General features: G+C 42.4%; 1 protein-coding gene across 21 annotated transcripts in view; it reads right to left on the reverse strand.

Annotated features, from left to right (window-relative positions):
• BAZ2B (bromodomain adjacent to zinc finger domain 2B) overlaps nucleotides 1–17,801 on the reverse strand; it is a 267,863-nt gene that overhangs the window by 38,152 nt on the left and 211,910 nt on the right. For 19 of the 21 annotated variants that reach the window (XM_088474781.1, XM_088474783.1, XM_088474790.1 and 16 more), the window contains 5 exons: nucleotides 10,574–10,781; nucleotides 6,221–6,313; nucleotides 6,085–6,146; nucleotides 4,535–4,600; nucleotides 2,942–3,007 (listed from right to left, as the gene is read on the reverse strand). In XM_088474781.1, coding sequence (XP_088330907.1) covers nucleotides 2,942–3,007; nucleotides 4,535–4,600; nucleotides 6,085–6,146; nucleotides 6,221–6,313; nucleotides 10,574–10,781 — 495 coding nt within the window. The remainder of the gene's footprint in view (nucleotides 1–2,941; nucleotides 3,008–4,534; nucleotides 4,601–6,084; nucleotides 6,147–6,220; nucleotides 6,314–10,573; nucleotides 10,782–17,801) is intronic. The other 2 variants (XM_088474793.1, XM_088474792.1) reach the window with 1 other exon arrangement.

Here is a 17,801-nt window from a genome sequence, read left to right on the forward strand (position 1 = left end):
TAAGAATGCCCTGCTGCCCTCCAGTTACCCCCGCTCAGTGCAGCTGAGATGTGTAGGACTCTGCATGGCCCGAAGTTATTCAGTTGCGTATGGTCTTCCATGGAGTGTGTACAGTGCAGAAAATATAAAGCTCCCCCCGGAAAACAGGATTGCGAGCAAGTATAGAGAATACTTTACAGTTTTACGGTAAGTTACATTTTCAGGAAATTTTTACTTTTGTTAAAAAATAAAATTAAATAGAAATTTCACAAATAAAAAGAAAATGTCTTTAGGTGATTTGTATGGTTGAGTCCTTGTAATTGCTGCCTTTGCAGAAAATAATGAAGTATAATAACACATACCGTGCCCATGTTTTTAAATAAGGAACAGTTGCCCTTTAACCTGCCATCATGTATATTACCTCAGGTTATGCTTTGAGGATTTCCCTGTGTCCTGTCCAACGTTCACAAATGTATATGTAAATTTTCCAAAAACGCAAAAATGGACTGAATCTGCTGAATGGCCAAATCTATATTGACCATAGCCACACACGTGTGGCCAAATCACCAAAGCATGCAGCAATGACCTATCGTAGGGTTTATTCAATCTGCTGAACAGGGCCTTATTATTCATAAGGCTGATTAGGCTGAAGCCTAGGGGCCCTGCAGGCATAGGGGCCCCTACAGGGAGGAGTTGCAAGGCACACTCGTACTCAGTTGAGGTTTGTTTTGAGACAATGGCAGCGGGTCAATAGAGCACTAGCATCAGGGTTGTTACACCTCCATGAGAGGACATGTGACTGCCTCTCATGGAGGTGTAACAACTGCTACCTAGAGGAGTTATCACAGCTGCTACCTAGAGGAGTTATTCTCTCCTCCAGAGCTCAGCACACACAGGGACAGGAGATTCCGACGCCCTCTTCAGTACCACCACCAAGTTCAGAGCAAGGATACCCCAGCATAGAGGTGGAGCCGAATGGGTTGAAGATCCAGAGCGGAGATACCAGGACGGATGCTGTAACCTATCCACCTTCAGGGCCCAAAATATCTGAAAGCTTAGGGGCCCATGGGTTAATACGGCCCTGCTGCTGGAGGTGTCACAGGGTGACTCGCTCCTTTTATCATGTTTGGAGGAAATGTGCCCTCATTGCTACCTTCTGGAAGGAAGTGATCAGGCTGTCTCCTAAGACAGTGGCCTATGGAGCCACAACTGATCCTGGTTTTTGGCTCCTATCATGTACAAATATCCCAATATCCAAGTATAAAAAACCCGTTTTGAAAGACCAGAACAATGCAGCTAGAGCCACTGTGTCTCGGACCACTAGCGCTCGCAGGAGCCTCCATCAACTGGAGAATGGGGCAGCTGGATCAACTTATATATGCCAATAGACAATATTATTATCAGCAATGGACAGTATTTCACGTCCACATGGATTAGATATATGGTGTCTAAAGAATCAAGTGACTTTTTCAGCGCGACCGTCAAAACGGATACCCACCAAGCGCTTTTCAATATGACCCTACACTTCCCTAATTTTAATAGCAGGAACGTCTGCTGTATTCGCCCTCTTCTCAATTCCTCTTGAATCTAACTGGTCATCATGCTATTCACCATCCTCTGGCTCATACCTGCTGTTCCTCAATCTCAATTACCTACTCTTTCCCTCTGTCTATCCTTTCTCCTCCCACCTGTCAGTTATGTTAAAACAACAAGGTGTATAAATAATTTTATAGACTGTTTGCGTATCGACGTTTAAATGATTCATGTTTCTGAAATCCTGTCATTAAGCCTACAACAATGTTGTGATTTCCCTTTCATCACCAGTTTATTAAAGAATATATTTAAATACATATAAAAATAATAAATGTTAGCGATTCATCCCAAGAAACGTATGGTTGAATCCTATGAGGTTTTAAGTTAGTGTGGTCAAATGATGAATGTCCATATGGTTAAGTCTCAGACATTATTCAAATGCATCTCTGTCAACTTTCATAAATATATGATTGATCCCATTGAGGCATTGATAAGAACTGTGATCAGAGAGAGTCCTTGAATACAATGGAGTCACAGCACAGATGGACAACTGGATGAAATGATTCCCATTGTATGCAACCTCACTGCAAGATACTGTTTTATCATTTGTCATACAGTATAACTTACTATGGGGACTGAGAGTAATAGTGGCCACTCAGTGCTAATTATTTTCAACCAAAGTTGACCCAACACCATTTTGTGACTGGGACTAAACAGATCAAAGGCATGGATGGGGCAAGATGGAAAATCTAGGCACCTGCACCAGTCTCCTATACCTGTGGGGGGGATCAATCACACTGAACATGCCCCCCACTGGCTGTGCGCCGAGCTGAGGGGCTCACAGCGCCCCCCCTTCCCAAGCGGCGCTGCAAAAATGTTTATTAATTATTATTCTAAGGCGGCGTGTCCAAGCCTCCCCACGATTAGACCACGCCCCCTTCATCCGGGACCTGGCACGGCTGTCGGCGTGCCTGGGTGAGGCATTGTAGGTCAAGCAGAATATATGTGGCAATTATTTAGCACAAACAAAGAATAATCAGATCGGAACTGGAGTCTGTTGTACAGTGCCGTAGTGCAAGCAACGCATTTCACCGCCTATGTGAACCTTCACTGTGTAAGCTCAAAAGGTAAAAATTGCAACCATGGTGAAATCCACAAGTCAAATATCTATGTTCAGTTCATTCTCAGAATGTTTACATGTTGACATCTGCATATGTCGTTTTATACAAACTTGCTTGAGATTCGGGTTCTTTAACTCACATACTGAGAACACGACCTACTGGGGTCAATTTAGGACAGGCTGAAGAACAACTGAGGTCCAGCATACTCTCCTTTTTAGTAAAAGCACGTCAGTCAATCTAAATTACCCAACCAAAGCATGTCAGATATAAAGAGACAAGTTGGAAAGGACGCTCTTATCTAAACTAACCTTTATTCGTTTTTCGGCTTCCAAAATTTTGGCATTTGCTGCGTCTTCTTTCCTTTTCTTTTTAGCCTGTGCATGCAAAACAGGTCTCAAGGTCATGCAACAGCACAACTACAATCTGAACACTTTATCAGATGCTTGAGAAAGCCTGGTACCCTACTGGGTGACAGCACAATACAGGACACAGTGCACAATAGAGCAGTATTTCTACCGCATGCTAATGTTTAGTCTGGCTGCCATTTAAATAATGGGTGTGCAGCTAAAGGTTAAAAACCCTTTATACTAACACCGCAGTATTGGCACATCATTCTAAATCAAACGTTAAGGTTTATGGGGCTACAGAACCAATGTATTTCTAATGCATAACTGCATCTCATCACTGTCTTTAATGAGGGATCATCAATCATTCATTCAGCAAAAAAACTCTTTTAAATTATTAAATAAACCAAACATATATACTCGTATACAGCTCCTTCATTAAGCTACTATCTTTATAACGTCTCCCTTGATTGCCATAAGGTATTTTTTTGGGCACAAAGTTATATTAAAACAAATTAGTTATATGATAGGTCACCTTTTCTATATAAAACCAGTTTCAGGCTGTGTTTTAAACTGGTGATATAAAGAGGGAACACTGTACGTATGTGGCACGGCCGGGAACCAAATACATAGCCACACAGATGCTATTTCCATTACTACCGTTATTGACTGCCCCCAAGTTAGTGGCACACAGGCTCTTTGTACGTCTGTATATTTTAACCCTAGGAGGCCAGTACTTACATTCTATTTGCAAGTAGGAGGCACTGTAAGCACCAAGTTCCTGTCACATTAGCGCTGATTTACTATATGGACGCTGTATGCAGCATTCAGTGCTTGTGTGCCAAGAATTCTCAGTGTTCACAACCTGCTATGTGCATTCAAATAGTGCGTACACATGCCGAGTGCTATATGGGGGCAAACTAAGCACGAGTGGGTCACAACCCTTATTGTTACAAAGAAGGATGACCCATACTTCTCTGTATATCACACCTCAACTGAAAAGAAGATATCCTTTCTGGTAGGTAACTGCCCTCCTGCCCTTACACCCTTCATTGCTGGTAAAATAAAACACGCCATCTACCACTGTTTTAATCATTTGGCCACAAGATACAATAATCCATTGGTATCTAGAGATCACAGCTAAATTTGTATGCATCTGGCAGGCAATATTTTAGCTGGTAGTTATACACAAATATATGCAATACATAAAATATACTAAATAAAACTCACACGTAGGATACACACAGAAACAAATATCTGTAGCCATCTCCAGCTAAAAATATATTCACAACTATTTTTGCTTTGCAAATGTGCTGTATGAATGATTCAATATATTGATTTATCTGCTGCTGCTCTGAGTAGTAAATAGGGGAAATATGTAGTATTTTGTTTTCTGAATGTGGCAGCTGTTTATTAGTTTTCTGTGCACACATGCAGCAGATATCACAGATACAGCTTTGCAAGCTCTATAAAACAAAGTGCAATAACATGAATGTCAAAGAGGAGCAATGCAGTTGGAAAATCACAAGGAATATAGTAGTAAACGTTTTCTTATACCTCTAGAATTTGTTGGGCACGGAGTTCTTTTTCCATTCGGATCTGCTCAATTCTCTTGATTTTTTCCTGAAAAAGAAGAAAAACAATTGTAAAATATATTTGTAAATTGCATGAATGATTATACTATATTGTGCCGAATTCAATTCAGTGCGATGTTGAATAGCCGTGGGAGGGAGCTCCCACAGCTATGCAACGCGCTGTTAGCGTTGTCAGGAATGGGTTAAGTCTGAGAATGCCGGTTCTTGCGACTTAACCTGGGTGTTAAGGCGCGGTAAGAGGCATTCTCTAACTAAAGTGCCAGGCAAGTGGCTGTTAGCGCCGCGCTAAGCCGGCAAACAGCTGCGCGCCCAGCACTTTTGTCGGATTACTCACACGTAATACATACACACACGTAGTTATTACTATCTTTTATTTATAGGCCACCAAAAGTGATCTGCAGAGCCTTACACAGTACATAAAAAGAAACAGTACGCACAAAACAATAAAAAGTAACTTGCAGTACAAAACATAGCACAACATGAACAAGGTTTATAAACACTGCTGCAGCAGCCATAGTACCCAAATAAGCAGCCGATCCCAAAGGTTTGGTGCTGCTGTTGGCATGTGTGCTGACATACAGCCTCCCAGCACTTAAATGCCCTCGATCCACCTACCAATACTTCAATGGTATCCGTCCATCAGCACTTGGCTCAGTGATTGGGCTCTCGGTAAGTCTTGGGAGGGATACTGAGATGATTAAGTAATTTTTACTGAAAGGGGAGTTTCGGAGGGGATTGATAGTGACGGAGTCTTTAGTGATCATTTATCTAAGCTCATGAAGTGATGTCAAACTGCACTGACTCTGCAGGTAGTAGGGCATATTACTTAAGTGCTCAGCATGGCATTAGATTGGGTACGTAACAGCTCATTCTGGGGAACTCAGGCCGCAACTTCAACACCCATGCCAAAGGTGCAGGACGCCCAAGTAAAAATGCTTCCTCATAGAGATAAGGCCACAGCTTTTATTCCCTTACAGGAAAAGTCAGGACATATAAGTTTTTACCACCAGCTTATGGATGGACTCCTGTGGCCCCACACAGTCAAGTCAGCTTTCTCATTTAGTATCAGTATCAGTTTGGCCATACATGTTGGCCGATGGATGCTCCGGCAGAATGATCGGATTACAGAAGGGCCTGTCAATGTGGTTGGTAGGTGACCGAACTCACTGGCCGATAAGTACATACTGACTATATTTATTAACATAAGATATTGACCCAAGCAATTTGTGTTCTCAGTATTATTTTGCATTGTACCTGATTAGAGGCCATAAATATGCCAAATTGGGCCAAACACCGATATTGCCAGGCATACTGATACATCTGTGACTAGATTTACTATTTAATTCTATTCACCAATTCTGAAATATTTGAGAAGGAACAGACCAGGAGCTAAGCTCCCAAACATAGGGATGGGACCCTTGTCTAAATTTCTATGGTCAAATGTCACCATTTATAAGATCAAACAAACAGAGAACACATTCCATTAATAACATGAGAAATCACAAACGTTACCTGCTGCTTCATCATCCTTATTTGCTCCTTCTGTTTGCGTTTCTCCTCTGCAGCCATGATAGCTAGAACAGAACAATGATATGATATAACAGACAGTTTGCTTCTGGGAATAACCTGATGCCAGACACTTTTGTACCTTGCTGTTTTTTCGCTTCTTTTGCTGCCCGGACCTGCTCTTGTTTTTGAAGCTTTCGCAGAAGTTTTATTTGTGCAGCTTGCCTGGCAATTTCTGCAACCCAAGAAAAAGAGATGACGATTAAACTACAGGACCAGATTTGTTACATGTAGTACACGGTACCAACAAAAACATGTATGTATGTGTGTACATATATTAATATTGATGACCTGAAATTAATGATTTACTTTCCAGTGTCTATGTTTTACATCGTTCTACATGCACAGAGCAAGGGCACATGTGGTATCAATGTTTTGTTCTTTTTATATGTCCATGTTTCTTGGATATTCATTTGGGGGGGCACTGGAATAATGGTGTATACTGGTACTAGCTTGACCACTTTATGATTTTTTTTTTTACTGAAGCTCTTTCCCCTCTATATCTACGAGCCAGAGCTTATGTTCAGTGCTGCCTAAGCAGCAGCAAGTATTAGAGTATTTATCGCTTTCTTTTTTTTTTAAAGAGTGGGGGGTTGTTGGCTCCATCATTTTGAATGGTGGACATAGGCCTGATTCAGACCTGGACGCTATGCTGCGCTCGCATTGAGCGATTTTTCGCAATCTGCGCATGCGTATGAGTCGCAATGCGCGTGCGCGAACCAGTCATTGCGATGGGAAAGTGCTCGCCCATAGCCCGCAGTTGGGCCGCTATTTTAAGTGACAGATAGTGCCGTTTGTGGGTGGTAACAGGGGAAGGTGCTTGAAAACGGGGGTGTGGATGTGCGAAAGCAGGCGTGCATGACCGTTAGAACGGCGTTTAATGGGTGTGCATAATTAGCAAGGTAGCGTCATTACACATGTGACTGTGTTGTATTTTAGCCTGAACTGCTCGCAATGTTGTGGTGGGAAAAGGCTATCACAAGAACTGCGAGCAGCTCCGATGGCTCTCGATGTTCCCGATTAATCCTACAACTGCCGGAGATGACTTGTGTTGCGGGTGGCAAAGGGGCGTCTTTATACAGGTGCGAGCGCATAGTGCGGCCGGTTGCTATTACTTAGTGAGCAGCTTTACGCGATGCAGTGCGAGCACATGATTTAAATAGCCGGCCCCTTTTAGCCAGCGAGCGGCCGCAAATAGCGTCCGGGTCTGAATCAGGCCCATAGTCACTAATGCCACAAGTAGTGCGGCTACACCCAGTATTTGCCATCAGCTATTTATGAACTAACCGTAATCCGGAGCTCAGCTGCATCAGTACTCCTCTTTCATTCTGATTGAATTCTACTCTTATTTCCATCATCCTTTTTCTCTCATATGTCACATATAAGAAGTACCAGAGCCTCTTCAAGTGAGGTGACATCAATGACATTTGTCACCTGTTCTAAATGTCCCTCTTAATTGGCGAGGCAATACATTGGGGAGGACATCTTTTGCCAGACTATAAACACAAATTGAGCAGCGAGTCAGTTGCCATTTGGTTTTACCAGAGAAAAAATTTCCCTTAGTTCCGCCTTCTAATTATCAGGGTGCAGTATCTGTCCATCCCGGACAATTTACTATGGATGAACCACCTTGAGCTCAGTTCTTGGCAAGGTCAGTTCAATCTCTATCAAAAATTTTCTTCCCAATGGAAATCTATGTTCCAATTTGGTAATGTCATCAATGCCTTCTCATGAATGCTGTTCAACCTCAGCACTTGCAGTTTTGCACCATTCTATTCGGTACAGAACCAACAGTTATGGCCATGATGGGGACCCTTTAGAGAGCCAGAGCCATAACAGTTATTCTGTATCTGGATGATGTGTTGTTGACCAAGGCAGACTCCATTACCTGTCTTCAGGGTCACATGCAGATAACTATTCAGATTTTGGAGTCTGATGGATGCCTCATCAATTATCAAAAAGTTGCCTTGTTCCGGTACAAATTTTGGAGGGCTTCTATTTTAGACATCCCAGCAGGGAGTGTTTTTGCAGATTCTGGCCTTACAGTATGGTATCAGGTCTTTGATGGCTCCCAATGGGGGTTCAGTCCATTAAATCATGAGGGTCCTTGGTTAAATTGTATCTTCGAGGCTATTCAGTTTGCAATTGAATTTCAGGTGGAATTGTTAACTAAATTGTTAATTAAATGAAACAAATCTCACCAGGGCCTGCCTGGTCGGTTCTTCAGGTTAGTAATCCAAGCATAGGTCTTTGGAATTGGACAATTATAACAACAGATGCTTGTTACCGAGGGCTAAATAACTTTGGCTGGCAAAAAGAAACAAACACAGAAAAGGGGCTTGATAAATAAACTCTGACAGAGTGGTCCTTCAAACAATGCCCGCTTTACAACTAAATGTTATATTTAAATCCCAACTGAACCAGGACAATGTTTTTCCAAAATTATCTCCTGAAGGGTCTACAGAACAGGAATCTTTACATCTTACAGATGTGGTCACAGCGCTTAAAATATATTTGAATAGCAGAGCGGATATCCTTAGTACAGATTAGCTTTCTGTGCTGTATGATGTTCACGAGGGGTTGGCAGCAACCAAACTACGGACAGATAGATTGCCTCAGTAATTTGGCAACATTATAACAGTGTAGGTTTCCTGTTCCAGATAATGTGACAATGCATTCCACCAGGTTGTTGAGTGCCTTCTAGGTGTTGCTACATGGGGTCTCGGTAGGACAGTTGTGCCCAGTCGTTACCTGGTCATTTTTCCACACTTCACATTATTTTATGTGTTCAATGATTCTGCATCCAGGAATGCCTCCTTGCGGATGTAAGCAGTTTAGATCCTGCTAGTTGTAGAGAACTCCCGCTTTTAGGGAGTGCTTTGATATATTCACATTGTTCCAGTGCCCCCCCAATGGAGAAAATGGGATTTTTGTACCTTGTTTAAATCCTTCTCTCATAGTCCACTGATGGACAATGGACGCCAACCCATGATGCACTGGAGTTGTTTTGTTGACATGTTTATTTTTCAATAATGTTAATGTTTTTCTCCTACCTCTCCAGCCCCTGGCTTGGGGTTATATAAGCGAAGTAACTAAAGGTTCTCTAGGTAGGGGTTATAGAGGGGGAGAAGTTTAGACTACAATTATTATTTTCTTAAAGTACTCAAACGTCTACAACTTTTGTCTTTAAACGGAGAAAATTTACCAAAACTGCTTAATGTAGGTGTGTGGGATTTTTGTTGTTAATGCCGACAATCTTTTTGGTTGTTGTTTGAAATACAGTACATTAAATGACTTATTATCGCCCATATTCACATAAGCCTTAATACATATCTTTGAATGAAGTACAGCATGGAGGGTGGCAGAACCAAACAATAAATTATTTCTCTATCAAAGACAATGCATCACCTATGTTTAAATATATATATTTTCTAGAAAGCAGTAGAGCAGTTTGGTCTTCGCAAAGTTGACTTTTTCAAGATAAACCAGAGATGGGCAGTCACATATCACCAGCTGTTTAACCACATATTACAGCACACCTTTTGCTGGGACTTGTATTTCCACTATAGCTGGCAATCCACATCCTGTCAAAGACAAACAGTGTCCATATAGATTGTGAGAAGACACTGCAGCCAATGAATGCCACTTCAACACTATCTGGTCTATAAAACATAACAGGGTCTATTCAAGAAGCAGTGAAAAGAGTGAAGAAGTGTGCCAGTGGAGAAGTTTGTATTTATCAAGTACATTCTATAAAATAATAGGTAGGAACTGATTGGTTGCCATTGGCAACTTCTCCACTCTTTTCACTGCTTCATGAATAGGCCCTGTTATGTTTTTTTTGTAGTGTGTCCATCTTTGGAAATTTCATAGTAACAACCTAAACTGCAGGTGGGAATCAGTCTATCCATCTATGGGTTCTATGTACTAAGCCTTGGAGAGAGATAAAGTGGACGGGACGGAGAGTGGGAAATATATTCTAACCGGATTCAGGGGTGCATGGAGATGAATACTTATTTTCATATAATACACAAGTGATGTTATACCTGTAAATAATATCTGTATAAAAGGTGATTTCATCGCTTTGAATTTCTAATATCTGATAAATAATACATCAGTCTTCTTTGTAAAAACTTGTGTGCAAGGCATACACAACTTATTGTGAATATTAGATGTCGCCTCAGATTTACGTGAAGCCCCTGGCTTTTTTATGGTCACGGAAACCCTTGCTGACACACGGCATGGCAATATAGAGAGCCACAAAAACATCACTATGGTATCCAAATGTTACTTAGCAGTCTTGGTTCACCACGCCATCCTCAAGTATCTCCTTTGCCAAATGGGTCAGATTGCCCCCCCACAGGTATAATGGCAACACAAGGAAATAACATACTCAAATACTACTGGTGCCATTAACCCAAGCTAGAAAATGTACCTTGCGCTTGCAGCTTCCGTAACAGCTTGGCATTGTCATTAACAAAGTCAGAGCTTCCCACGTTTGGAGGGCGCCCTTTTCGTCGTTTCATCCGTGACTCCTGTCTAGCGAGCTGCCTCTCTGGATTTGGAGGCCGTCCCCTGCGCCCCTCCATCGCTCGGATCCGTGGAACTATTTCTTCATTTTTCAGGAGACACCATTGCAAGCCCTTTAAATGAGTAAAGACGAATCAGTAATTACAGGACGATAACCTCACTACGGCTATGGACACACATACAATTGTATAGCATTATTTATTGTGGAATATATTGGAAATTAAATTTTTATTTAAATTCTGATTATTTGTATGGCACCACAGAATCTGTTTTATGCTTGTGTGAGGAACAGGAAGAATCCCACACAACATGAGGTGAACATACAAACACCACACATGTGAGACTCAATGCTAGCCAGGGTACTGCCATGCTACCCCATGGTTATAGTAGTTATGGTTATTTGAAGATTGGCAATGAATACATTAATAGCTTAGAAAATAATGTAAATATGTTTGGATTCTGGAAAACCTTCATTCTATGTTTCATTGGACCATAATAGAACACAAAAACTCAGACCAACACAGCTGTAAAAAGAAATAAAAAAAAAAAGAGGACTGTCATACTAATGGCTATACTGAAGGCCTGATTTCAATGTGTACAATATAAACATCTTGGGGTTTATGTATCAAGCCTTGGAGAGAAAGAAAGTCCCAACCAATCATCTTCTTGCTGTAAACTTTACAGGCTGTGTTTGAAAAATGACAAGAGCTGATTGGTTGGTACTTTTTCTCTTTCCACTCTCTCTCTCACAGGTTTCATACATCTCCACCAATGTAACAGAGCAAAATTGGAATTGGGCAATCTTGCTCTAGTCTCTCAGATTATAATATAGCATGATATTGTTTATGATACCTACACAAATTCCCTGTTGCAGAAAAATCGAAGAAATAACAGGTGATCCATTTGAGAAAAAAGAAAGAGAAAAAAACAACATTCTCTGCTTGCGATAAAGCAAATACTAGACCAAACTAAGGGTTTTATTGAAGGATTTTGTCTCTGAACACTGCAAACAACCAGCATCAGTCATTGTTATCACTGCTCCCTATTGCAAACTGAGCTTTACAAGAAAACTTCTCCAAACAGCTACAGAAAGTACTACAAAAATGCAGTCATACAAAAACACAAGAAATAAAAAGGTATTCCCATATGACTTCTACATAAACTTCTATCAAGTAGAGCTATGTACCTTCGTTGCTCCTAGAGACAACACTGAACTGCACTGTGGGCGCTACAGCATCAAAGCAACACATAATAGAACTACCTGTTATCCATGGAAGCAGAACTAAACAAAACTGTGGATGACATTAAAGGTACCCTAACCTCAAAAGGTGTCTTTAATTTTGTAATTAAGTATAATGAGAAACATATATCATCGCTTTAGGCTTCACCTCTTGTCACATAACCAAGTCCAGAAAAAAAGCCACTGTGTAATTCTGTCACTCTGCAGGATTACTACAATCTATTGGTGCATACACACTAGACGATATGCTCCCTGAGCGATATCGTGTAGTGTGTCCCCGGCAGGCTGTGCTCAATGTCGTTCATGACATTGAGCACAGCCGCTGAACGATATCATTAACGATATCGTTCAGCGCCGGGCTCTCTCCCCCATTCCCTGACATGCAGCAACATGACGAGATCATCAGGTTGGCCTGCATGTCAGCCCGATGAACGATGATGACGAACGACCCACGGGAACGCGCGTCGTCGTCATCGTTCATCTTTTTGGGATTAAAAATGGACGATAAAGTGGACGACTGAACGATAACGATATCGTTATCTTTCAGTCGTCCACTTTATCGCCCAGTGTGTACGCACCTTTTGTATAGAGGAGCACATACATACTGGAGACAAGTGAGGCAATGTGTCATTGGACTGCAGGAGGCAGTACGTAACGTCAACAATCGATACGTGCAAAACAGTCTAACACTGTGTACCAGAGCAAAATTTGAATAGAGCTCAAGCAATCCTGCTGTAGTCTCGCAAGCCCCCCTCCTGAGCACGATTATAATGTAACATGATAGAGTTTATGATACCCACACAAATTACCTGTAACAGGATAATGGATAAAATAACAAGCGCTCCATTTGAAAAACAAAAACATTCTAGCACATGGTGTGTAAGATGTAACAAATACTTGACCAAACCAAGGACCCCATTTAATAACGAGTTATGCTTGTTCTCACTTGTTACTAATATTAAATGGTGCTCCAATCAATCACCACCTGTCATTTTTCAAATACAGGGCCCCATTTATTAACGAAGCTAAACACCCGCTGCATTTTTTGTTTAGTATTGCAGTGATACAAACAAAAATGCCCCTGGTATTTATCAATACTTACCCCTCCGGTGAGGTCCAGCGAGGTCCTCCTTATCGGTGAGGTCCTCCGCTCAGCTGCTGGCAGCCTAACGCTGCCAGTGATGTAATGCGTACGCGTGACAGTCCGTCTCACACAGAGACCTGGGAGGCTTTGCTGAAGGTCCCCATTGCGATCAATGGGGACCACATCGCTCTCGCCATCTAAAGATGTCGAGAACGATGCTGTGACAAACAGCAGTAATCTTAGATTACCGCTGTTTGTTGAATACCCGAAAGGATGACTTAACCCCTTTAGCGAGCGCTAAAGGGGTTATGCATCGTTGATAAATGGGGTCCACAGCTTGTAAATTGACAATTCGGAGCGGATTGGTCGAGGCCCCATTTAAGATTAGTAACAAGTGATAACAAGCATATCACTCATTATTAAATGGGGCCCTAAGCGTTTTATTGAAGGCTTTTGCTTCTGAACACTGCAAACAACCAGCATCAGTCACAGATCTCACTAAGGGGCCTATTCATGATGTTAATTATCAGGGTCCGAACCGACCCCAATAATTAATATTCTAACTCGCCGTGGCCACCGGAGCAATTCAGCATTGCTCCGGCGCGGTGGCAGCTGATGTGAAATCAGCTGCCCCCGCGAGCGGCTTCACTGCTCCTTTCGGCAGTGAATCTATTCACTGCTCCTGTCAGAGCAGTGACGGCGGTGCGCATGCGCGACCTACAGGTCACGCATGCACACAAGAGCCCCGACGTCCGGCGGAAGGAGCCGGCCAGGGGTGGAGGGATCCGATCCCTTATCGCAACCCGGACCTGCTTCCCATAGGGAAGAGCGGGTAGCGATCCACAAGCGGGGGTATTCGCCATCTGAAGATGGCGAATGCTCCCGCAGTCAAGCTCCGAAAATATAATATTTTCAGAGCTTGATGAATTCTGTCCCCATACTAGTGTATGGGGACAGCGGGCCATTCCGCAAACAGAAGGTAAGTAGGAGATATCTGTGATACTAGTGTATGGGGACAGCAGGCCATTCCGCAAACAGAAGGTAAGTAGGAGATATCTGTGATACTAGTGTATGGGGACAGCGGGCCATTCCGCAAACAGAAGGTAAGTAGGAGATATCTGTGATATCTCCTGCTTTAGCTTCTTAATGAATGGCCCGAATACTTAATTTTCACAATTGCAGGTGAAAATGTGCTTTTTCACCTGCTTTTGTGAAAATTAAGTGATGATGAATAGACCCCTAACTCTTATTGCAAACTCTAATGGAGCATACACACAGTCAGATTTGTCAGATCTGTCTTTGAACGATTGAACGATTTGAACAATTTTTGACTGCATTAAAATTAATGGAATTGTCCAAGTCTGACTGCAAACACATCAGATGTCAGATATCGTTATCTGACCATCGGGAACGCGCATCGTTCAAATCGTTCATCTGACAGATATGTCAGATTTTCCTTCAGATATGAATGATTGAACGATTTTTTAAATCGTTATCGTTCAGATCTGAAGAAAAATCTGACCGTGTGTATGCACCATAAAACTTCTCCATTCAGTAACAGAAAGTACTACAAAAATGTAGTCATACAAAATCACATGAAATAAAAAGTTATTCCCATATGACTTCTGTATAAACATCCTTCAAGTAAAGCTATGTACCTTTGTTGTTCCTGGAGACTGTACTATGGGAGCTACTGCCTCCAAGCAACAGACAATAGAACTACCTGGTATCCATGGAAACAGAAATAAACAAAACTGTCTGGATGACCGTGAAGTGTTTTGTTAAATTCGCCCAGTATAGTGATAAACATATACTGTAGTTTTAGGCAACCCCATCTGTGCAGCTATGAGCAAATGTAGAGAGCTGTGTCTGGTACATCACTGTCTGTTATATCTTGTACCCATTGGCGGCCAGGTTACACCACCCGGTCATCACGCACTGAGTGATCCCAAAATGTCACACGCACCCAATAAGCACACCAAACTATTTTATTGAGAGATAATTCACACATGAATAAGATCATTAGGAGGGCACTAGGAAAAGCCCTAGGAACTTTGTACATAGACCATAATAAGAGCAGACTACTAGTGGCATCTCCTAAAATTAAAAAGTGCCTTCAAGGTCTTGGAAAAAAAATTGTAAGCAATAGATACATTCAGGAGGGAGGAATGTACACCCCAATAATGCATTAAGATAGACAAGACCAGTAGAACAACTAGGACTAGAAGGCATCATATTAAATTATTAGTAAATGCCATAAATGATTGTCCAATATATATACTGTATATATATTCTTCCAAATTATTTTCAGCTCCCTCTTGGATAAGTAGTTGAATATTAAAATATGTTTTTACTAGGGATGTGCAGGCTCGGATAGGTTCGAGTTTGCACGTGGAGTTCGGATTTTTCCCTCCAAAAAAACGGAACTCAGAACGAGGCAAAACGTCATCTTACATGGACGAACATCATCATTCCTGGACAAAAGACCAGGAATGATGATGTTCGTCCATGTAAGATGACGTTTTGCCTCGTTCTGAGTTCCGTTTTTTTGGAGGGAAAAATCCGAACTCCACGTGCAAACTCGAACCTATCCGAGCCTGCACATCCCTAGTTTTTACCCCAATTATTTTTAACTTTATGATAAATGGAAACGCTCAGGGGAGCTGACTTGTGTTTCCTGTATAAGATTTGCCAGTGATGTTAATTAGTGCTTGGTAACTGGTTGAACTAAACATAAAAATGTAAATGATTTTACACATTGGTATGGCTAAGCACTGCAGTTTCCTTTTGCACGTAACATACAATTATAGGGCCATATCCTATTAGGCAAGGCATTTGCACGGATGTAAACTTATCGCACTGTTCACCCAAATATGTCACTTATCGTGTGTTTGCACACTCCCATTTTTCACGCAACCCTATTCCAAAAGTCTTCATGGTGTATGCCGTGAAAAGTATAGGTAAAAATGGGGAAATCTGTCTGTACCCCCTCCCCCCCCCCCCCCCCAAAATCAAAATAATATTGGGTAACATTATAGAAGTGTATTAGTGGCCATAATCAAAGGGATTGGGGTTCTTTAATTGTGTCAAATGGCTGTTAAATGCATTAGTCTCTAACAGTGAAAAAGTTATAGAAATCAAGCTTTTTGGCCCCAAAAAAACGCTGTAGGTAAATTAGGTTGACATTAAAGTATAAGTATATTTTTGTGCCATTATAGGGCATCTTTTCAAAAATGTTACAAATACACCTGTCACTTGCACCTGCAATGTTTAAAACACTTGTCCCATTCATACATCACCCCCATATACGTATCCCACATCAATTAACCCATTTTCCTGCACTTTGTACTTTATCATCCCAAAAATGACGTGATTATTGGCCGAATTCAAAATAATTTTTTGCCTATTTAGCCATTAAGGAGGATTCCCCGTGCTGTCGTTATGGGTCTCGCACCAAAGGGGGCGTGCTGTCGATGGTGATTGACAGCACGCCCCCTTTGGTGGGTGTGCCAGGTGCGTAGCTGCCCAGATGGAGGTGTTCCCATGGGAACGCCTACCGTCTGGGGTCGGCCCCACTGACATCACTAGTGATGTCAGTGGGAGTGCTGTTGGCTCTGATAGAGCCAAAAGCACTCCAGGGCTTGCGGCAGCGAGAGCCCGATGGTCGCGATGGTCTTGACCATCGCGACCATCATTTTCGCCGCTCGCTATAGCTGTGGGTGGTCACCCACAGCTATGCGAGCGGCCAGGAGGCTGCTCCAAAAAGGAGGTGGGACGGACCTGATTCAGAGCGAGCGCTCTGTCAGAGTGTCCGGCTCTGAATCAGGGCCCAAGTCCCGACATTTCTACCTTAAAATAAGGATTTTTCCCAACTTATCACCTGCTCAGGAGGTGGTGATAACTAATTTGTGATAAATCCTATGGAGAATTTGCACGATAAGCAGTTTCCGTATAAAAGTGGCTTATCTCAGCTAATAGGATATGGCGCATAGACTTTTGGTTCTGGCCCCAGCATGTGGAGCCGCATCCTGGAGCTTCTCCGCTACCGCCGGTCTGTGTAGCATCTTGCGGCTGTCACCCAGCTTCCATTTACTCACCTGGACCTCACTGACCACCTGGAGATCTCTAACCACTACATGGAGAATTACCTTTTGCCTCTCTTGCCCAGGCAAAAGCAATGCCAGCGAATCCAATATAGCGCCAGACACGGATGATTCGGACTCCTCTTCACCTGACTGGACAATGACTGAGCAGGATAGACACCCTGCCAGCACTACTACTACGGCTTCAGTCTCTGACGATGTACCACCAGCCCGTCACACATTATCACAGCTTTCCGAGCAGTTATAGGCCCCTTGCTGACCGCACAAACAGCTAGCATGACCAGCCAAGCTTTCCCAACTCTCACAGAGAATGCAGGACTGAGCATAGGGTGGGTGAGCTATTTTCTGGTGTTACTCAGCTGCACGCCTGATGACCTTGAAAACAGGTCATGGAGAAAAAAACCTCAGTATTTTGATTGTATACGTAACACCTTGCCAGCTCTCCTACAAATACAGGATGTCTGTGGGGACTTTGTGGTGGAACGAGCCCATTGTGTGGCCCTCAACGCACCCAATGTGGTGCTAGACCTTGGGTGGTCCTTTTTAAATGTTTAAATTAATTACACAAGGAGGCAGTTTGGATGGCATCCTGCAAGCACCGAAACCTCACCTGGGATGTTAATTAACTGTTCTTGTTCCAAACTATTCTGCTGAACTGACCAAAGCATGAAAGGAATTCTCCCCGCTATGTGCCCAGCTTATTCAG

The sequence above is a fragment of the Taudactylus pleione genome, unplaced genomic scaffold (genome assembly GCF_031769625.1).
Source record: "Taudactylus pleione unplaced genomic scaffold, aTauple2 ptg000156l, whole genome shotgun sequence".
Classification (NCBI taxonomy): Eukaryota; Metazoa; Chordata; class Amphibia; order Anura; family Myobatrachidae; genus Taudactylus; species Taudactylus pleione.